The following is a 23,256-nucleotide window of genomic DNA, read 5'->3' as shown; positions in this document are numbered from 1 at the left end:
TAATTGGATGGTGAAGTATTGTCGATTTAATCTACAAATGTTATCTCATCTACTTTTCTTTTTATATTACACACTTGTTTTAATGAGTAATTTGCAATATTACAACATTCAGCTATATGGCACCTTACAGTTTTGAGAAATTTGCGAAATATGAAAATCCAATTATCCCAAATTAGTTCCAATCGTGTTCACTGTATCCACCAGTCGAGACTACGGTTTGAGATGAGTGGTTGACGCAAGGGTTAGCGGTAAGGTTAGGGTAAGCTGAAGAGTCTGGTGGTTAAATGTCCCGTGAGGAACATCTCTAGCTAACCCAAATCTCTGGTAAGGTCTGAGTATGGTTAAACCCCAGGGCAATTAGCACCTAGTACCCAGACATATAGGTACTTGGGTTAGGGCTATGGTTTAGTTTTTGGTGGGTGAATATCCAGGGAGTAACTATCCTAGAACACCATGAGATCATCCAATTCCCTTTGTACGATCTAAGGATGGTTCACTCCAATATAATTATCATCCAAACACACAGGTATGCTAGGGGCTTGGGCTCGGCTTAGGGTAAGTGTCTAATGGGTAAATGTGATTGTCCAGAGGGTAACTGTCAGGGAAACCAAGAGCTGATCTAAATCTCGTGTATGGTCTGAGAATGGTAAACCCCTGGATAACTACCACCGAGACATACAGGTATAGTCGGGGCTTGGGCTGGGGGTAAGGTTATGGTTATTATCTGATGGGTACAGCTCCGTGGGTGCCTTAATCCATTTGGTTTGTCATGAGAAACAAATGAAAACAATTTAACCATTCAAATAAGTGGCACAATGATGATTTAAGGCACGTCGGTCATTGTTTGAGTTCTATATGCATGACATGTATTAGTAATCGACTTTCATTTTTCAATTTGGGTAATTTCGATAAATCTATGTAAGTTATGTTGTCCCCAGTGCGTCGATAAAACGACGCGAATTACGCGGAATTGTCGAATTCAATTCCATCACAGAAACGAAATCTGGGCGATACTTGGTCCCTTAAAAAAACAAAGCCGAGGTTATCATAACTCTCGCGTGTTATCATAACTCTCGCGTATAAACGGACGATCAGATTGACGAGGCCACTCTATAAGATTGAACCGACGTGATTAATAGCAGCAAAGCCACTAAACAATCATGTCACTATTTTGCACTAGCTAAAAAGGTGAGATATGCCACAAATTTATCGTTCGCATATGTGGCAACATTCATGCCTATAAAAATCCTCTTCAAAGGATATCAACTCTGCACTCGTGCGGTATATAGGTTTACAAGTAATAGGCAGGAATTTGTGTAACACGGCTCCGTCGGCGAGATTTCATTCCCCACACATGTCAACTAGAAAGGCACTGCAGACTTGTTTTGCCATACGCTTTAAACGATACGCACAGTGCAAACGCGATCGATTTCCTTTTAGAATATGGACTGCACTCGATCGCCCTTTCGTCAAAACACGTTCATTTTTTTCCAATTTCCTGCCGCCTTCGGCAACACTGTGGTAGCTTAACATTCTCAGAGCGAATGCGACATGATTAATCTGCGCAAAGCATCTGTTACCCGATAAATATGTGTGTGCATGAGTGATGAATTGCCGACAATTTTTTATGAATCAAATTTTTACATTTAAAATGGAAAATGATGCTAAAAATTGTTTATTTACAATAGATACATGTTTTACAAAACTTACATATTATCCATCTAAATGTCTCGGGCATCAATGGATTTCACCAAATAGTTCAAAGAGTCCTTCAGAACCTGCCTGTCTTTTTTTCAGTACTCATACCTTCCTGTGCTGCTCCTCCTCCGTCCTACTATGACGCAGTCTGTCTGTCTCTGTTTTCTGTCTATCTCCGTCTGCCTCTCTCTCTCTCTCTCTCTCTCTCTCTCTCTCTCTCTCTCTCTCTCTCTCTCTCTCTCTCTCTCTCTCTCTCTCTCTCTCTCGATTTCTCCATTTCCCGCTGTTTCTGACTGTCTTTCGATCTCTGTCAATTTTCACAACCAAAGCATGAATGACATCATCAACATAATGACAATGGGAAGTTCGTGGTTAGTCGGCTTTGACACGTTTCCCCACTTTCTATTCCCTGCAGAAAAAACGATTAATTTGGCAAATCAATAATCGACTTTCCCAGTCTTAGACTCGATAAATCGCTAAGGTGCAAGGCGGGCGAGAGAATGAAATTGTTAATATCCGCTGGACTGTGACGTCACCGGAGCCATTATCTTCATTAACATTAACTACAGAAGCAGATTGTTCCGTTTCGTGGGCCACTGCCAAATTTTGTATGCTTCACCTTAGCCGACAAATGTTATGAAAGACGTCTGATAACAATGTCAAAATTTCAAGACCATTTCTAGTTTCTTAATTTGTGTTGATTTGGTTTTATGATTCTTTGTTCTAAGGGTCTTTTACTAACACTTATTTTGTAAAAAATATTGTTTAATACACTGAGTCTAAAAACTAGCTAACTACGTGACATTGACATTGTACACGTTCGACTGTAAAACCGCGACAGCACATAAAAGGCGCCGTTATGGCGAACATATGAAAATGGCTCTTAACATCAAAACCCTAATCTGTAAATGAATGCCGACGAATACGTTTGCCGCCCTGACGTCATTACGGTTCGTGATATTATTTCATCGCGTCAGCCGGAACATGAAACCTCGTCACGATGATTACAGGTATCGTATACCGGAGAGAAGAAGTGACGAAAGAGCATTACGAAATATGAGCGGGGGAAGTTTCATGCGAATCACTTTCTCTGTGTTTTTTTAATTTAAAAAAACCAATGCACCATACCTAAGATAAGAAAATTACACCCTAAGACAAAGTCAACGAGAGACGAGAGAATAGGTTCTTTGTAAACTGCTACTGTTCCTAACTCTACCACAACATTAAGATGGTAGTAACTTGTAAGTTTGTATTGTATTGAGGAAGAGGAGAAGGTGTTTCTTAAACAGGGCTGACATCATCTCTCCACAGACTGCCTAGAACTAGTTAAAGGGACATAATTTGTTTTTCAGTATTCTGCTTCTGTATACCAACTACCGTGTCTGACCCTAATCCGTTTGTCATGCTGAAATATCGCGTATTCTTTTTGTCAACACAGCTTGTATGTGTGTAGTGATCATTGTTATTGTTTACAAATGAATTCTAGTCCGGACTTGAATACAATTTTCAACAATAACAATGGAGATTATACTCATATCGGTTGTGTTGACATGCTAAATACTTGGCATTAAATTACAGTTTAGGGATTCAATGCAGAAAGTGTAGGGAAACCGAAATACAAAAGTTTTGAAAAAATAGCCAAAAGATACAGATGATGGAGCTTTAAGAAAGACATGTTCAAGCCTTCTCGGATCACAGTGTGGAGACACCACTTCAACAAAGTTTGGAACACTGACGACACGCCAATGGTCAACATTACATTTCGATCACTAATCGATAGCGCCAGTGCCAACATCGGAATTCGGAACATACTGGTCATCAGGACGTGGAAGATAACTTTCATATTTGGCAGTAAGAGCTTTGTTTAGGCAACTGGACAATGCTGAAGATTACAGTGGATTTCAAAATAAGTTGGTGCTTGGGTGATTAGAAAAAGGCTTCTGGCGATAGAAAATGACGTCAACTGCATTCATAACAAACGTTCTCCTTTGATAGATTTTGCAACAATTTAAGGCAATACGACGTCCAGTGTTCTCACTTTCAGAACGCGATCATGTAGGAAACGCCAATCGCTGTACCGACCCATACAAACTGTACCGAAAAAATACAACTATCGTCAGCGTTTAAGTTCTGTGCAGTTTCATCGACGGAAAACGCAATACAGGAAATATAAGAATGATGAAGCAGACAGTGTATGGGTGATTTTTTTTCAGTGTGAGAGTGGCAACACTGACGATGTTGACTGTAGCAAAATGAATTTCGTTTTGGGATAAATTGTTGCAAAAATCTATCGAATGAGAACGTTGATAATGAATGCAGGTGGCGTTATTTTGTTACCGCCAGAAACGGTTTTCTTATCACCCTACCACGCTGTAATTCCAAGCTATTTTGAAATTCACCGTAATTATTCCAAAATGCATGGCGACAGTGGAACAACACATTCTACAGTTCCTCTTTTCCCCGAAATGAACTTACACAATGGTAAGAGAAAATGGCCATCGACCTCACCATTGATAACGTCATGATTATAGACATGCCATTTTACACAACCACTTTATATGATTAACGTCACAGTGTATATCGCATGTCATATATTCTTTACCCGCGACTGCTCTTTTATAAAGTGCTTATTAAGCAAGTGGGAGTCGATTTTCATTTCGATGGCAATATGGTTAAACTGAAGGCCGTTATATTCACCTAATTTGATTTATAGACTCGAGTAAATTGTTGATTATTTTTCCCTATTGTTAGATTGCAGAGTGGGGATAGGTGATTCACATTCAATATGGCATTACAACAGATCATTTATGGTATAGGAAAATTATTGTGGTAACATCGATGCCAACGACGCCACCTCTACACTTGCCCAAAAGAATCCATTCAAAAGGGCTGAAACTATGATTGTTCAAAACCTTAAGTTAACGAATGTCTTGAGTGGTCTATGAGAGAGCACTTGAAAACGTTATCGTCCGTATGTATGTATGTATGTATGTATGTATGTATGTATGTATGTATGTATGTATGTATGTATGTATGTATGTATGTATGTATGTATGTATGTATGTATGTATGTATGTATGTATGTATGTATGTATGTATGTATGTATGTATGTATGTATGTATGTATGTATGTATGTATGTATGTATGTATGTATGTATGTATGTATGTATGTATGATGTATCTATGATGTATCTATGTATCTATGTGTGTGCGTGCGTGCGTGCGTGCGTGCGTATGTGCGTATGTATGTATGTATGTATGTATGTATGTATGTATGTATGTATGTATGTATGTATGTATGTATGTATGTATGTATGTATGTATGTATGTATGTATGTATGTATGATTGGTCTCTATCTCAGAACAGGGTGGAGCCAAATGCCAGTGTGCTGAACTGTTTTTTTCACGTGGTGCTACAGCTGAATGACTAGATCAAAGAATCAAAGCGGAGGTATCATTATACATTTCAGTTTTTTTTATTTCTCTCCAATGTACACCAAGTAGCATGATCTCGTTCTCTTGTTGAGAGTCTCGTCGTGAGTAAATAACAAGCGGTCGGATCGACTAGCTTATGAACACAAAGTCAGCAGAACAGATACACAGTTTATATCTGTGTTGTTTGGGTCCCGTGTTCTCAAACAAGGTTTAAAGTATTATCAACTGTGACTTTACAAAGATATCGATATTTCCGTTTATTTTGTTCTGCAAAACAAATACAGTTTCTTCGTCGTCTCCCTAACACATGTTGAAACGTGATATTTGATGTTGTGAACACAAAGCATTATGTACAATACATGTATATAATCTTATTCTTGACAATGAATTCTGGTCCGGCTAGACTAGAACATTTGTCAACAGAACATTGATCCTTACCAATAAACAGCCTGTGTTGGCAAGTTGTCTAAGGATCATATCAGCATGATACTGGGAGCAGAACAAGAAAGTATATTTTACCTACATAACAAACAATATGAACAATATATAAAAGTTACAGTTATTTGAGCCTTAATTAATCTCACTTTGGTGCCTGCTCTGTTTCTTTCCGTCTAACTGTTTCTTTTGTTTATGTTACCTGACAATTCCGAATCCGCAGGAACGATGTATTTTGCTGGCATATAGTCGGTCTCTTGGAGCTCCATTACAGACTATTCGATTCGATTCGTCGATAAGGGAAACCAGGTGTTCTGCTACTATCCAATATGACCGTTGGGCGGCTATGTTATCACACTTTTTTCGCATTTGATATTACAACTGAGACGTATCTTATAAACTTCATTGTTATCATGCTAAAGGACATAATACAATGATATACTATTACACACGAATGTAAATGTGATTGGAAAATCGTTCGGCATGTCCGCCAGGCAACAGTTTTCATTCATGTATTGAAAGACCGGTAAGACATGTTCGGTTGATACGCTTCGAAATGGAGCGAGGACAATGAATTGATGTACATATGTATCTCTATATGTCTTGTTATACGATCCAATATGACCAACAGATTGCCATTTTGTCGTAAACCCTTTTATGTCTAGAATCATTACTCGGGTCCTAACACGTTTCTTGAAATTTGGCAAATGAAAAATGTACCACAATAGCATAAATGCACGACATTCTTTAATTGCCGTATGTACACTGTGGACATGGTCGCCAAACAGCCATGTCGTTGTAACAGAAATGTCTCTGCTGACTTTATTCAAACTGTTAACTTCAAACTTACAAATACTTATTTGTAACTTACAAATACTTATTTGCAGTTATCTTTTTTCATGATTATTGGTCAGTGCAACCGGTGACAATAATATAGCACTTTGATATAATACAGGCGCTTCTAGCTTGTTTCTTGGTTAGGTTCGATTCGTCGATATCGATTTTTACGTGATCGATGCCCGTCAAAAGTTTACGTCAATACCAGACACTATTAGTTGCAAATGGGACCTGCATTTAATTTCAAACGTTGATTTGTATAAATGTGGCTGCAAGACACTAAATACACAACGAGATCATGTATCATTCGCTAATTGACAAGATGATCATGAAATAGTTTTTTCACTAAATTTTGACACCATATCCCTTGCTTTAAAACGCGTTAACTTATTCAGTTCACATCTGAACAGAGACAGTCAAGTCACCTCTGAATACAAACTAGGTCACGCAATCGTCTCCTGCACGGTAGGTGTCCAGCTGCCGTAGAAACTTTCCTTTTAAAGAAAGGATACAGCGTATATTATTCACCTCATTGAAATCTCACCTTGATGAGGAGCGGCCGCGGCCCGGTATGGTTACCGTTCCAAGACGAGACAACGGCGCTATACATGATGCATAATCGTAAACTGGGACTGAACCCCTAGTGATCGATGCCAACAGTGAACTGCGCTGACCTTGTGCGCCACGCTGACTCAGGTTTGACCGGACTGCAAGGGTATACTCAATACATCTTCTATGGGGATAAATGTCAGTTGTAAGTTTCCTAGAGGAGGTGAACAGCATAATATAAAGCGATATCTGTGTACCTATACAGAAACAACGTATTTTATTTCAAAGGGAAACACGCGAGTCAATGCATACTAGCTGAATTAAGAAATTAAACGAATCCTATGGCCTCATGATACAATTTTAAAATAGGTCTCAGAGCCAGTGACCAAAACTTCTCGAGAAATGTTATGCTATTATATTCTTGTACGTTATATTGTTTAATGGAATACATTACATTTTGTCGAGGAGAGTGAAAAATATTCCCGGCCCGTTGTCTTTCGATGTCATTTAATCTTTAAATCAAAGATGAAACACCCATTGGTCATTCATTGATTTTTCCAGACTGGCAAATTTATCATAGACCAGTATTCTAGCAAGACTAGCTCCGATTCTTACATAGGAAGTTTATCAGAATTGTCTGCTGTACGTTGTTCTCATAAGAGGTATATAAAGAGGCCAGAAGGTAGACAGTGCGCCCTCGTTCACTGAAAAATCTAAAGGACTAATAACGTGCAATGTATATGTTAGGTGGATTTATCGGACTGAGGATGGCATTCAAAATTTAACTGACAGGTTTTTATACTGTCAAATTTATCATGGTTGTTAGTCTACTGATGGACGTCAAGACATGTGACCTTGAAGCTTGATGCCAGTGCTGTCTGGTGTCAGGTCAGTAGACATTGATTAACGGCCATGACAATGGTAAAGGTTAACATGACCTTGACACGAGTGGCGACATGATGGTGAATATTCACAAATATTCAGTAAGGTCGGTTCATCTGTTAAATACAAATCAATTTAATGGTTGCTGTCTGTTGTATTGCTGTGAATATAAATTACACAATTCAGCATCGATGCTTTACGTCGTGAGGAAAACAAGTTCGACATTGTCATCCTGATAACATTCAAGTCTGCGGACCGTCCAACTTCCGGCATTAAAGGGTGGGCTATTTGCGTATTCCGCCATTTTCACCCATAGATCACTTCAGACAAACTAACAAAACTTTCTCAGCATAAGTGAAGAGAAAGTCGAAGAAGTAAAAAAAACTATTTTGACCCGGGCCTCGAGGTTGTGACAGAAACCAAGTATCGATTGCCACTGTTAAGGTAGAACGCACCTCGGGGACAGACATTCGGACTCTCAAACTTTTACAATTCTCTTCTGATATACCACATGTGGGGGTTCATTTTAAAGCTCTTGGTGTAAAAAAACTTTTCACAGGCTTATTTTTTCGAAATTCGAAAATTTTTCTTTTTCTTTATAGAGTTAACACAGGGATGGCGGCCATTTTGAATTTCTAATATCGGTAAATCTTGGGTAATTTGTTTCTCTAGTACCAAAATTTGCATGGTGACCCCCTGTTTTTATTCTTGATTTTGAAAGAGAATGATTGAAAGATTCCTTGAGGAAAGTTAGAGCAAAAGTTTAAGTCTTTCACTTTCGAGGTGCATACTACCTTAAAGGGAATCAGTCGTCGGAACTGCGCCTGTGCGAGTTTCTTGTTCACAAACAATGTATTTCGTGCACGATATCTAGATGCACCTCATCATCATTGCAGCAACATTTAAATTATACGATGTAGATTATGACAGACATGTTTTAACTTTTCATCAATCACTTGGATAGAGTGTTTACATTGGTCGTTATGGTCCAACACGACCTTTGAGCGCAGTTCCAACGACGGTATCCCTTTAACGTCACATCCAAGCATTACAACGCAAAGACACGCACTTTTTTCACTTAAGTTTATTCCAGAACACAATTGACAATTTGATCCAATGTAAAAAATATTGGCAGTAAATTTACAAACAAACACTGTGCATATACACACAGACCACTCATTTTTATAGGTGCAGGAATCTTTCAATATTTATGGTAAACGTTATTTCATATTAGAATATAATGAATAGAAACGAGATCGGCGATGAAGAGCAGGGAAATGTCTCATTAATTAAATTAATTAACTGAAACCATTCTAATTATATTCAGATTCAGGAATTTTAGGAGTTACCGATTTTTTAAGTCCTTCGGTGCGAGGCTCGCTGACCTTTGCACTCTTTGGTGACCCTGGCCCTCACGGGCCGGTGTACACACACTCCCAGTCTCAGAAAGACTCACGTTGTACCGTCGGCCGGCCACTTCAAAAATAATTTACATGGTCGCTTAAAATTAACAATTGGACACCTGGGGACGCTTCCATTCCCTGTAGCCGTGATGGAAAGATCCTCTGCCCATCCAGAAGAAGGCGCAATGACAAGATTCATTTGTGAAGTACAACTATTATTGTAAAGCTTTACCTTGCTAATGTACTGTTACACTAATATACTGTTACGCTAATGTACTGTTACACTAATGTACTGTTACACTAATGTACTGTTACACTAATGCCCAGATAGCTAAATGAAAGGGAGCAATGATTTCTAAAACGTAAACGGATACAAAATAATGAACTGAAGCCTGTTAGAGGAATGAATATTTCGTCAAAGGAATGATAACAAGTTGTAAAGTACTCTGATCAAACCATCTTGCGACCTTCGAATGGTACCAAACAACATACTGTGTTCAAGACCAAATTCAATTTCGTTTACATAAAGCTGAAGAAAACGAAAGGAGAAAGCAATAGCTTTCATGAATCAAAAGCTCTGTCGTATAGAAACAAGAAGTTGTCCTCATATGTGCTTCTCTAAGAAGCGTGTTAGTGCTTTGGTTGCGTATACACTAGTATTTGGCTTAGTAATAAACCATTGGCGTCTTGTGTTATACGTTTCCCCTGATTGGTATAGCCAAGGGTAAATGTCGCTGATCGGCGAATGGTTCAGAACCAAAAAAAGATACACTGGAAAGACATTCATTCTGTCTAAGACATTTCAAAGGAAAAAAAGTAATAAATGGTTTTAACTTGGTGAATTCTTCTTCGCATTCGGTGGAATTTAAGATTGGTTGGAGATGAAAATGGAATACCGCTTGTGTTGCAAACACTCTAAAATAGTGTAAGCTAGGTTGGTCTTACATTTCTAGCTCTGCTCAGCGTTCACTGTCAATTAAATGGACCCGTGAGGATAACTCTTATCACGGTCTTTTCTCCCTTGGTGAGGCCAGAGCTATCTCACTAAACCACCTTAGAATCTAAGGTATCCATAATTCGGAAGTGAAAAAGCAATTTAAGAGTCCTTTCGGTTATTTTCATTAAAAGAAAAACAATGACGTCGACACTAGACAATTGAATAGAGCAACTCTGGGTGATTACGATCATGGCACTGAAGTTGTGATTGTCGTAAAAGAATAAAATCTATCAATATTAAAATACCAATACACTTTGAGCTTTCTCTGCTTTTAAAACACTTATGAAAAGTGATAAAACACCGAGGAAAACATCGTTGAGAAAAGCAGAATACTGTTGAAAAACACATCTCACCATGTGCGTTTACAAAAAGAGTTCAACAGAAGTTTTTTGGTTTTTTTTCCACACTGGATTTAGTGAACATGGACCTGACGCACCTGTAGTCGCTACTATGGGGTTTAAGATCTATATTAATCGAAGGCACAAAGATGCAATAAACACATTTTCTTTGCCCTGAATTTCAAAGTAACTGTAGTCCAGAGCGGGTCTAGATATCACGTGACCCCGAAAATACACTTGAAAATTTTCCGCCACCATGATTCCTACGCTATGTTACTTCAATCTAATCAAAAGCATCTGCCGTAAAATTTAAAAAGATTATTTTACAACTTCAACTCACCACCAACTAGTTCTGACTACATATGCACTTGAGATCAATAAGAAGACGATATTGTTCATACTATGATTGCAGTCGAAGTTTGTTCATTTGTTTGCTATTTGTTTGCTACGGTGACTGTCTCGTTAGATTTCTAATATTAGAGTTCAACAAAGCAACAGATACTAATCACTTGACAGGCGCTGCAAAAAACTCGTTCCATCTTTCTCTGTTGAATGTTAATTATATGCACTCTAATTTGTTTATTCACTCAGTCGCGTGTCCGTTGGTTTTGTCGTTTCGACCATGGTAGCAAGGGCAAATGGAGATATTGTGTTTCTAAAGATTCAAATAATTCTAAGAATTTTCTGAAATTATCTAAACACGCGATCAATCAGGAGTGGGATCACTTTAAAAAGAAAACACGCACAGCAATATATCAAGCAATTCGAGACTGGAATGTGGACATGTACATTAGAGTTAAAAAGCCAGATGCTATTTCAAAAAACACGCGTCTCTGCAATGTGTTAAAAGTTCAACCTGCAACGAAAATGAAGACGTGCACATTTCACGGACCATGATATTGATCGCCAATATACATTAAAGCGAAATAGATTACGCAAAAGGCCTGACTTTACACTGAAGTTTGTCACTTAAAATTTGTCACTGAGCTTTTCTGCGACCTAGTAAATCAGTAATACCGACAATTCACAGCACAAAAATGACTAATTTTAAAAAGTTTGAAATTGAACAGGTGGCACACAACGCTTCGCAGTGATCATGTACACAATGTCGGCAAAGAGTTTAAAATGACATCAATATAAACATCATTTGATGAATAACAAATAAGATGAATTATACTTCTGAATATTCTGTGCAATCATATTCCGATTAATGTACAATATAATTAATTACCAACATCTGACTAGTACTTCGCGGATACTTTCCGATGATAAATATACAACAATTTACTCCAAAAGACTGCGAACGTTCTCGAAAAATCTGTCAAAAGCAACATTTACCTACAAAGAATTGCCCTCCAATTTCAGCGTGATTTACAGTGACTCTCAAATTTATACAGATAAATGTAAAAAGTCGACAAATCGCATACAATTGCTGCACAAGGGCCGGTGACCCACTTTATATTTGATTTAAAAAGAGCGTTAAGGAGAAATTAATATTTCTTCAGGTATTCGTAAATAATCGGGAGATATCTAAATTTCAAAATTGTCAGCTTGAATTTCAATTCTGCGAACATTCTTTGAGTACAGCTATGCTGTCAGTTCCGTTTTACGTAACAAGCTCAAAGTCAGGTTCATTCTTTACATTCTGTTTGCCTAACATGTAGGCCTAATTATGACAATGTCTCCAAACAATATGTCTTACAATAGTCACCTATTTCTAGTTGTCCAGACTTGTGGTTCGATAATTGACCAAGGAGCGTTTCACGATTTAAACTACCTTGCATAAGATGAAAGATATTTTTACCGAATTCATAGGCGTGGAATTTACTCCTGCGAACAAATGGCATCAAAACGTTTGTATTGTACACGTTATTATTACTAACTACTTTAAGTAAATTAAAAGTAAAGTAAAGTAAGTAAATTAAAATCTGTTCCGGGGCAGAAATCTCACCATTACCAATGTGCAGCCCTGATTTACTTGTCGGAGCAATTGAATAGAGAAAGACCGTTCTGTTTCTTTCGCAATAACAAAATGAGCTCTTCTTATCACCAACTCTGCAATTATGTACACACAGAACTTCAGCGTACCCAGTTTAAGCTACACCTAACGTCACTCTACAACTTTACACTACACTATACGTTAGAGTCGCACGTGACTTTCAAGAAGAGGCGCCTCTGGAGAACACTGATGCAAAGTAATCTCTGCTTGCCTAAGGGTGCCTTTCATGGGTACCCACACCATGATGTTAAATTGTAAGATGGCTCGGTTTTATCCCCTCTTCAGTCTAGCTAGCCGCAGTCAAGAGATACTTTTACACTTAAACATTTATCAAAAACTTGGAGAAAAATGACTAAAAATTTGTTCATGTACATCGACCACATTATCGTTACACTTGCACAAATTTCACGCATTCGCCATTTTCTCCGCAATGACGGCCCGATGTTGTACGAAATGGTGTGCCACAATACCCGCCCTAACCAAAGACGAAGAGATTCGAGAGTACACCTACAGCCGAGAATGATCACTGACATGCAAGTCACAAACGACACAACCGTATCAATTACCTGTGCGTGCAAATAAGTACACGGTGTTTGACTGTTTTTGTATAGCCATGTTCCCAGGCTCTCCCTACATTTTTAGTCGACTATTGCGTCGATGTCTTCGATATCGTCATCTTGATCCAGCGACTTGTTTGATTCGTGCCGTGTTACCACCTCGGCAAGTTTCGTCTCCTCTGACTTCACGTTCTCCGGATCAGCCATGACGAATCCGTCCTCACTTCGGCTGTCGCGGGAGCCTGCCTGCTCAAGATCCCGCTGAACTGGTTTTCTCGGCTCTTTATCCTCCGCTCTCAAAGTGGACGTCTCTCCGGGCTCCATGTCTTCTCTCTCCTCAAAAGCGCCACCACTCTCTCTCTTGCCCTTCTTCTCCTTTTTCCCCTTTTTGCTCTTTTTTGGACTGTCCGACGACGACGTGACTTCTCCGACGGTGAGGGCGGTAGTCTCGGCTTCCAGGTCGACTATTTCGGTCTTGGGTCTGCAGGTGCAGAGGCTGATCAGCGCGATGACAAAGAATATGAAGGCGATGCCCTTCAAGCCGATAGACAATCCAAAGTACAAATACTTGTAGGTCTCGATGTCGTATACCCAGCATGCACCATCCTCTCCACAGGCTTTGGTGTGTCGAAGGATGCAGGTCAAATCAATGGTTTTACCGTAGTATATCGGGGCCGGGACAAAACCTGGAGCAAACGAAGACAAGCAGAAAATTCAATCAAAGTTTTATTGATCTCTCGGGACAGATCTATTTCAAAGAGAGTAACTGAGCATTACACCAAGAAAAATAGGACAACCTATCGATCAGCCGAAACCCTGTAGGGCACACTGAGCATTTTAATTATTTGGACTATCACCCTGCAAAGGCTGAGAGAGAGAGAGAGAGAGAGAGAGAGAGAGAGAGAGAGAGAGAGAGAGAGAGAGAGAGAGAGAGAGAGAGAGAGAGAGAGAGAGAGAGACTTACCAAAAAGTCTAATTATGAGGTATTGTATCCCTATGGCAAATGCCTTATCCATCTGAGTGACGCTCCTGTGAAGAGAAAAACATTGATGAACGTTACTGGCCTGCGGCAAGTTAACAGATAATGAAACGTACAGTAATGCCACGGGAGATCAATGTGGAAAACAGGATTCGCTGAATGCGATCACTGCAAACGGACTGCCTACCTGAGCGTTACCATGACCACCGGGATGGTTTCCATGCTGAGCAGCATGGTGCTGAGGCACAGCATGAGCATGAAGGGAATGAAAAAGATGCAGTCTCGCTGGCAAATTCCCGGGGTCGCCGGGTCTGGGTATATCTTCGACGCCTCATGAGTGGTACCGGCCGCGACATCGTAGGCGAGGTTATCATCGGCGGCGTCTCGCTGCAGCTTCGTGTCGTTCCGGCCGTTGGGAGACGGCGTGCTCAGAAGTGATGACATTGATATATTCGCCTCGCTTGCTGCCACACATTCGCATTCGACGAATTTCTGAGAGACAGACAGACAGAGACAGACAGACATAGAGAGACAGAGAAAGAGAAAGGGAGATAAACTATTATAATTTGAAAACGCACATCGCAATTGCAACAGGTGTCATCTTGCCTGAAAACAGCGTTACTCCATTCAAAATTTTTGTTTTGTTTTGTTTTTTTAAATTTCTATTTGTATTTCATTTCACTGGGGAGGATGTTGATTTCTCTGCCGCAGATAATCGAGTTTTTCTTGAATCTTGTCAGTTTGCCGATATATCTGGTTCAAAAAGAGCCAATTTTGGCAACATGTATAGTTATGTATAGTATAAACAAAGTGTACCGACAACAGTACGACAATGACTTCTATGACACTACTCCCAAATTCTCCGTAGGCTGAGAACCTGACGGAACCATAATGATGTATGAATGGCAAATAGCGACATTCGACAAACTCGTTAGGTGAGCATATTACGCGAGATATGGACAGATGGGTAGAAGACTTTGAGGCATCTCACCCCATCCACTTGGCTCGTACAGCCAGCGTAACAAGGCGAATAGTAGGTCACCCCATTGGATCCACAGACAGGGTTGTACGCACGCTCTGTGCAACCGCAGTCCTTATTACAGGCCGCGGACAGGCCAGTCTCTTTCAAATCGTACCTGTAAGCCAAGGACAACGATAAGCATATAAGCAATGAGATATGTGCGTATATTATGCAGGTTTCGGTAGCGCCTTTATGATGATAAGGGACAAAAGCTGTGGCATATGTAATGGAGTCTTGATGGAGTCTTTTTTCGAGCGTGAAGGTCATTTAAGTTTCTGCCAACGTGCAGACAACGCTCGCCTCATGTCTACCCACTGCCTACCTATATACATGTACCTGGTGCATACTGTCGACATACCTACGTATGTTATACCTATATCCAATCACTTATTTACATAAACATAAATTATTAAAGAATAATACACAAATACATTGCACTGTTGTTCAGTGAAATTAATCTATCCGAATATTCCATAGAAATAACAATATAACAATAGCAATAAGATAGGGATATACAAACATACCCTTTGTAGTAGCTGACGCTCGCTCCGGCGAAGACCGGAGAGTCGCACCCTAGCAACAGTTGCAAGCCCATCAGTACGGTGGAGAAGAACGCCAAGATAACGAGCAGGATTAACATTCCCCGTCGACTCATCTTGAAGCGGTAGATAATGACGCCGATGATGATTACCCCGACAACGAAGGATGGAGCCGGCACGCACGCTGTGAGTCGAAAAAACATTTATGAGACACTTGGATTTGATGGAATATGCGCGTGTGTGACGGAAATTGGAAAAAAAGACACCGGGGAGAGACAGTGGGCAAACCACGCTGTTTACTATGATGGACAATCTCTCCTACGTGACTATTTTAATACAAAAGGCTTGTTGTGTTTATCTAATTTCTCTCTTATTTCACCCGTCATATTTTTTATCATTTTCCGTTCCAAACAATAAGAGATACCTCGTCATCTTGCTAAGTTTTGATATTTGTCGTAAGAATGAAAGCATTCAAAATATCAAAAAAAAATCCATAGCAAATGGCTGGAATATCTGAAGAAACTATAATTCAGAAATGCAAAGACATTTTATTGAGTGTTTGAAACGATCACTGGGATTTATCAATTCACAGACACGTCGTCAGGACTTTGTGATCGATGAAGGGCGCCACCTATCAGCAAAAAAGGGAAAATGAAATTTGTATTGCAAAGTCTCAGCTGTCTGTTTTACCTTGCGTTTATTACATATTTTTTTTATCAAACGGAATGTTCTTTCACCCAAAATGGCGGCAATATGTGGCGTGTTAGCGTATGCATGTCAATGATGTGAAGTATGCATAAGACGACAAATAGAACACGACCAAACGAAACATTTGATTTCATTGCCTGAAACGCATCGTTAAACAATTAAATCGCGCGCACTGGAGAAGACATCACAAGATTATTACATTTCACCCTGAGCACCACATTCTACGAATCGATGGAACGAGGTCACATTGAAATCTATACGGCTCCCATCTCACTGTGATAGATATAACGCCCGGGGTCGCACGGGAAAATACTTTATTATATTTATTGACGGACAGAAGATGTGCTACGTTAATAACGCTTATTGGAAATGGCCTCCAGGTGTGTGGAGAATGATCAATAGTGAGGTCTTCACATTGCCAGGTGAACTGTACCAATCTTTTATATCCCATTTCTATGGAAATCACATGGCGTTCAGCGGGACGACCAGTCGCGTATGTTGCCCGAGGCAGATTTCGTAGAATTGAAGCTCCATCGTCATCAGCGACTTCTTTGTTGTATTTCCGTTACTTTTTGTTCCGTTTGTAGAGTGCGGTTTCTTGTTCTTCTCTCGATATAATGTCGAAATGGCAACGCAGCCTGTGTGTGTTGTTGCTCTTCTTCTTCTTGTTGTTGACGATTTTGAGAGTAGCACAAGAACTAAACCGTATTATGGGGCAGTTTATTTTGCTAAAATGTGGTGAATTTGGCGTAAAACGTCCCGCGTATCAGTAGAAGGATTCTGTCTATTGACAGGCGCCTGTCAGCTGCCGGATTCTGTCTACTGACAGGCGCCTGTAAATAGCCACGGCCTAATAAATATGACGGAAAGTACACCAAACGCTACTGATAGAGCTGAAACCATGTAGTTTCTTTGAATCGTATTCCGACATTCTTTTAACCCTTTCACCACCATTGTTTTGTCCAACCCTGTTGTTTTCTATGGTAAAGTTGGACCTGTATACAGGGAGATGGGGTGAAAGGGTTAAAGGTAGAATGGGCCTCGCGGACACTGACTCTCAAACTTTTACACAATTATTTTGGCCCACCACTTGTGGGAGCTCATTTTGAGAAGTAGATACAATTTTCACAAGCTTAGTTTTGAGAAAATAGGAAATTTTATTTCCCCCTTCAGAGATAATACAGGAATGGCGGCCATTTTGAATTTCAACTATTGTTAAATATTGGGTAAATTGTTTCTCTGGTACCTAAATTTACACGGTGACCCCCGATTTATATTCTTGAATTTTGAAAGAATGGTGGCAAGCTTGCTTGAGGAAAATTTGAGGGAAAGTAGAAGGCTTTTAATAACGAGGCGCGAATTACCTTAAACATTATATTTAGATAAGTTTGTGTGAGTTTCTTACCCATAACAAGGTCAGCGAACGAGGCGCTGATGCCATACTGGGACTGCAGATACTTCGGCAGAAAGAGGTAGTAGCCGGCGGCGAAGGCCAGCTCACAGCAGGCGCCGATACTGATACACACGTAGGTGCAGTTACTGAACAGCCGCTTGGTTGTGCCAGGCATATCTGTGAAAATGCGACAAAAAGTAACGGACAATAAGAAATTGATATGATAGACTGTCACCTGTGTTAATATAAACGCACTAGCCAGCTTTGCATTCCGAGCACGAACGCGGCTTTATCGGGACATCAGATGCACTGCAGGTTTTCACGCGTTGCCGACAGCTTACGTTGACCTGTCATGCTGTAGCCGGAAGGGTAATATTAGCGCAGTTAGCTAAAACGACCATTCCGTCTTTCAACAAGGTTACAGAGATCCCTCCTCCCCTGTCCTTTCGGCTGCATCATCACGCTGACAGACTCGACGTAAAAAGTGACGTTTTGATCGATGGGGGTCCCGCTCCGTAAATGCCAGGTATATAGACAGCATAAAAATTCACAAATATTGGCCCCGCAGATGGAGGTTATGCAAAAACTCGCCATTAAAATGTCTTGCACGATTTAGCCTGATAATAAATCTGAACACTAAAAACCATAAACAGTATATTACTACACTTGACGCGTCTTTTGCTATTGATACATTAACTTGGTGCTGTAGCGCGATATTTTGGCGCGTTTTTTTTTTAAATTTATGTTGTTGCATGAAGTGTGTTAATAATGTCACTTAACGTCCCAACTGTGTTGGTCATCATACTGTCCCAACGGCTAATTTCTTCTGCTACCTCACTTGCTGTTAGCAGATAAACAAGCTTCTCATTCAGGTCGTCGTCGATAAAACTTAACCGATGAATAGGGCACGCAAAACGTTAGAGATGTTTGAAGTCATTTTACACATAGGTACCAGTGAGTGGATTTTTTTATCCATATCATAATTTGATTTTTATTGGTCCCCCTTTCACCTTTTAATGTAAAACGCACTGAGATATTGTATAATGACAATGTGCTCTATAAAAAGCAAAAATTAAGATTATCAACGCATAAAATTTGGACTTTATTTTACGTATTCTTGGCCTACTACATCGAATTCTTATCAATTACATATTATTCCCACAGGTGGTGCTAATCTATTCCCTTCACGCATGCGCATAAACGGCTCTCCGGCTAAAGCGCTAATTTGCATTACTTCAAGACTATAGGGTATCCCAAGATCGAACATCGGATATTACGCACACAGATAACCAGTGCAGGGATCAGCTGGATTTCAAGGCCTCAACGCCGTCGGCGCTCTCTAATCCCAGGTTATCCTCGTGTCTTTCATGTTGGAAAGTCCCTCTTTAGCTATAGTATGATGCAATTCATGCTTCCCATCATTGTGCGTTACCAGGTTCGATATTTGAAAAAGAAATGCAGCGTGGGTCATATTACCCGAGTGGTAGGAAAATATAACTGAACGCAGATGCATTCGTGTGTGCGACGGCTCACCTTTGACCCTTCTCGGCAATTTTCTGGGCCGCATCACAATTTCCGTGCCGGCTGCCTCCTGCTCCTTGGTGAGTTCACCTTGCTGGGTCTCAACCTGTTGATCCTTCACCGCGCTACTGACAGGCTGCCACTCCACCCACAGCTTCTTCGGGAAGCACCAGAACGGTATCGAAGCCACGAAGACCAGGGCTCCCCCTATCAGGATGCCCAACCACCAGGCCGCAACCCAGCGAGGATCCTCACGGGAGAGGTCAGTTTCGGTGTTGTAGAAGTCGACGTACACCTGTCCCAGCAGCCAGCCGGCTACAAAGCCAATGATGGGACCCAAGCCAAACATACTATCGAAAATACCTGAAAGGAAGAGGAAAAGAAGAAAGTGGATTCTTAATAATTTTTAAACGTTATTTAAAAACATATGTACCGCGATCAATAACGTGTGACCTTACACAGCATATGTGTCATAGTTCAAAATGAAACCATATTCGAAAAAGATATTGAGGTCAATCACCCCCCGCGAGCCACGGTTTCCATGGGTACCATAAATGATATATGGCAAATGCAAATATTACGATGAATATTTAATTTAACGGCCAATGATGAATATACAATTTTAACGACCGCGTCGTTACAGGGAGTCGGAAGTACCGAATTGAGAAATAATGATTTTTAACCAAAAGGAATGAGGCTATAAGGCAATAAAATGAGACGGGTGATTGGAAATGCGTTGTGAGTCATTCGTTTGAGCTTGTCTCTTTGTTCCCTAGGGCGTTACAGCCGATCTAGGGCTGTGTATGTGTGTGCACCGCGCAAAGGAGTCTCTCCAATCATATTTAATATGAACACATCAACAAGACAAGTTCACGTACATTATAACAAAGACACGTCTTTGTCTCAATTGTAATTTGTGAGGAAAAAAATAATTTTATATAAAACATGCAGGGGAGCGCGAGCGAGTGAATACTTCGGACAAAATACAGTCAGTCGAAGTAATTTTTTTCGAAAGATACAGAAGAAAGGCGAGGAGTAGACACATGGCATTGATACTGCGAAGCAAACTCAACGGGTAGAACAAAAAGGGATACAAATTATTTCTCAATAACATTATCATAATTTCGACATCTCGCGGGAAAAATTAGTTTGGATTGAGGAAGTAGAGAATAATAAGCTATTGTTAATCCAAAAGAACTCAGCAACCGAAATTCGGATTAAATTATATATGTTGACAAAACCCCGATGTAAAAAATAAACATTTTTCCCTGAGCTTACGCACTAATTGACGCAATCATTGCGTTCACCTTGTTTGTGATAAAGGTTACTTTTTATCTCGCGATGAATAATGTTTCCCATATTCCGCTAATTATATATGATCATTACGGCTTGAACGACGATCCTCTCCAATCCATTAATTGCCATGGCAACAGAGGCAGGAACGTCTCTCATTCTAGAAAAGTCGGAACGACGCGAGTTGTCGATTGCAAGCTATGACCTTGGTTGATTTCGGTCCGCGTACAACGCTGCAGTTAGTTTTTTGGGGGGCATATATTCTCATGCTGTATTCATTTTGAAATATTGACTTGCGTGAAACAGCATTATATATGCTCGGCATCATCTTGACATATTCCTTCGGCTCACCTTTCATTCCAATTTTTAGGAAGAAAAATAGGATGGACATTAATTTTGAAAATCGCTTGGGCTATGGGAGTACGACCAGATGAATATATTGACCGGGAGAGTAGCATATGCAGGGACACATGCGGGCTGTATGAGAACTAAAATAGCTCAGTGAAGAAAACAACTTGTATGCCAGCTTATGCTTCTATGTATCAAACTACCATCCGCATTTTCACCTATTCTGCCGGCTCGTCATCAAAGCTTACATTTGACACGAATTCGCCGAAATAGTGACGTATCATTTCGCATTATAATATCAAAGCATGACAATATCAAGCCGTCAATAAAAATGACGCGACCAAAACACGCTTGGCGCCTGACGCTCAACAGACAGTTCCACGCCCAGGCGACATATTTGAAGCCGGAGCAACGCATACGAATTCCCCTCTGAGCAGACCAGTTGCATATGTTAACAGCTTGGATAGCGTGATGTCAGGAACTCGCGGACGAAGTCGATGGGGGCCACAAAGGACAACACCATACATAGGATAGGGTAGGCGGAGCACTGTAGAATAATCGCTCCAGGTGTGACTCAGAGACGGTTCATGACACACTTCTTTCGTGAAGCATGTCGATGGAATAAAAAATAAATAATGGAGTGAAATAAAATACACTGCACGACTCGGGCTTTGCTAAAGTACTTTCCAAGCAGTACAATATCTTTTCACCTTGTTGTTCACCAATGATGGCTTGCTAAAGCTTCCCTGAAAAACCGCCACCGATATTTATTGAAAGACATTTCAGACAAGAGTTTCATAATCTGGGGAATATGAGACGAGCATTCAATGTCAGGTCGAATTTCGCCCTGGCGAGCGAGGCAATCTTGATGGTGTTTGGTTTATTCCATACGGCATTTTCTCTGTGCTGGATGGCTGTGTTTATTGTTGCATTCACCTCAGCCATACAAAGAACAGTTCCTTTTCGATTCGCTTGCACTCAGCATCACGCACCGCATCGAACAATATCGACGTCGGGCAGAAAGAGACATCGACAGCCGGTGTAAATGACACGCGGTTGTGATGGAAACCAGACTTATTCAATTCCTCGGCAAAGAAGGCTCGACAACACAACTATTAAAAGCAGACACATTACCCGTTCATCTGTATTCAATGCAACAGTCTCCAAGATCACCGTTCTATACACTATGGAGAATTTAATGTTACCCTGAGCGTTACTGACTCTCAATAATTATTCCTGTTCTGATTAGCTCAGTCATTGGCTGAGTTCTCCCCTTGAAGGAGTTTGCCAAGATTGCATACGCATGATGCCCTTTCGATCACTTGATGAACAGTCAGTCAGTCGGACACTAGGGAAGGAAAATGCATAGTCCGTGGTGTCCTCTTCCCAGACGGAAAACGATATTTGAAATTCTCCTCCCGAGTTAAGTAATCTGAACTCCTCTGTAATCTTTTTCAAGCTCTATAGTTTCTGTGTCATTAAACACCGTACGTATAATTTTTCTCGCACTAGGAAGGAATACCCGTAGTTTAATATGTTTGCCTGATAAATAAAATCAAAGGATAAACCGAAAATCCAAACATAAGTGTTGTAAAATCGTTATTGTACATGTTTATCTGTCTGTCTTTGCAAGAATGGGTATATGCATTCATACATGCATCAATGTATGTATGTATGTATGTATGTATGTATGTATGTATGTATGTATGTATGTATGTATGTATGTATGTATGTATGTATTAATACCCAGATGTGGAGCAAAGTCCCCACCTATAACCCTTTTGGAGCTGATTGAACACAGCGTTTACGAAGTGTTAACGGGAATATTTCTAAATAGTTGTTTCCATATTATTGCTATCATCAGAGACATTTCATAGCATATATCTTCGATGGCATTCAGGGTCATAACTGACTGGAAGGTCTCGTTACATCATTATCGTTATTCCTCGTTGTCGCGTACAACCAATCACTGCATGAAGGTCGAGCGATTCGCGGTAAATTGGGACATTTAAGCTTATATGCTTTACGCTCGGAGGTTTGGAGTAAATTCACCATCGTCTGTTTGATTGAACAAGCCGTGCCACACCTTGAAAGGAGAAAGATGAAACCCCCACACCCATAAAGAATTCTAAGGACGGGCACCCGGCAAACTATCATCGTTTATACATATGGACTGTCAATGACAGTCTTAGAATGTCTGATGTTCTCTCAGCCAAGCCTGTCTGTGAATACCTAATGAGGATTGTGTGCGGGGTGTTAATACACTGGCGATGGCAATTAAGCGAAATGGCAACGTGAAGAATGGGGCGAGCAATCTAAGACT

At 40.3% G+C, this 23,256-nt stretch overlaps 1 protein-coding gene across 1 annotated transcript in view; it reads right to left on the bottom strand.

The window, feature by feature from the left end:
- Positions 1-8,903: 8,903 nt before the first annotated feature.
- The window catches only part of LOC139115815 (solute carrier organic anion transporter family member 3A1-like), a 37,911-nt gene continuing 23,558 nt past the window's right edge, over positions 8,904-23,256 (bottom strand). Inside the window, exons 3-9 of the mRNA XM_070678188.1 lie at positions 19,305-19,655; positions 17,784-17,948; positions 15,656-15,854; positions 15,102-15,246; positions 14,298-14,602; positions 14,096-14,160; positions 8,904-13,817 (exon numbers count right to left, since the gene is read on the bottom strand). Coding sequence (XP_070534289.1) covers positions 13,213-13,817; positions 14,096-14,160; positions 14,298-14,602; positions 15,102-15,246; positions 15,656-15,854; positions 17,784-17,948; positions 19,305-19,655 — 1,835 coding nt within the window. The 3' untranslated portion in view covers positions 8,904-13,212. The remainder of the gene's footprint in view (positions 13,818-14,095; positions 14,161-14,297; positions 14,603-15,101; positions 15,247-15,655; positions 15,855-17,783; positions 17,949-19,304; positions 19,656-23,256) is intronic.

The sequence above is a fragment of the Ptychodera flava genome, chromosome 17 (assembly GCF_041260155.1).
Source record: "Ptychodera flava strain L36383 chromosome 17, AS_Pfla_20210202, whole genome shotgun sequence".
Classification (NCBI taxonomy): Eukaryota; Metazoa; Hemichordata; class Enteropneusta; family Ptychoderidae; genus Ptychodera; species Ptychodera flava.
This window is presented reverse-complemented; position numbering and strand designations above follow the sequence as displayed.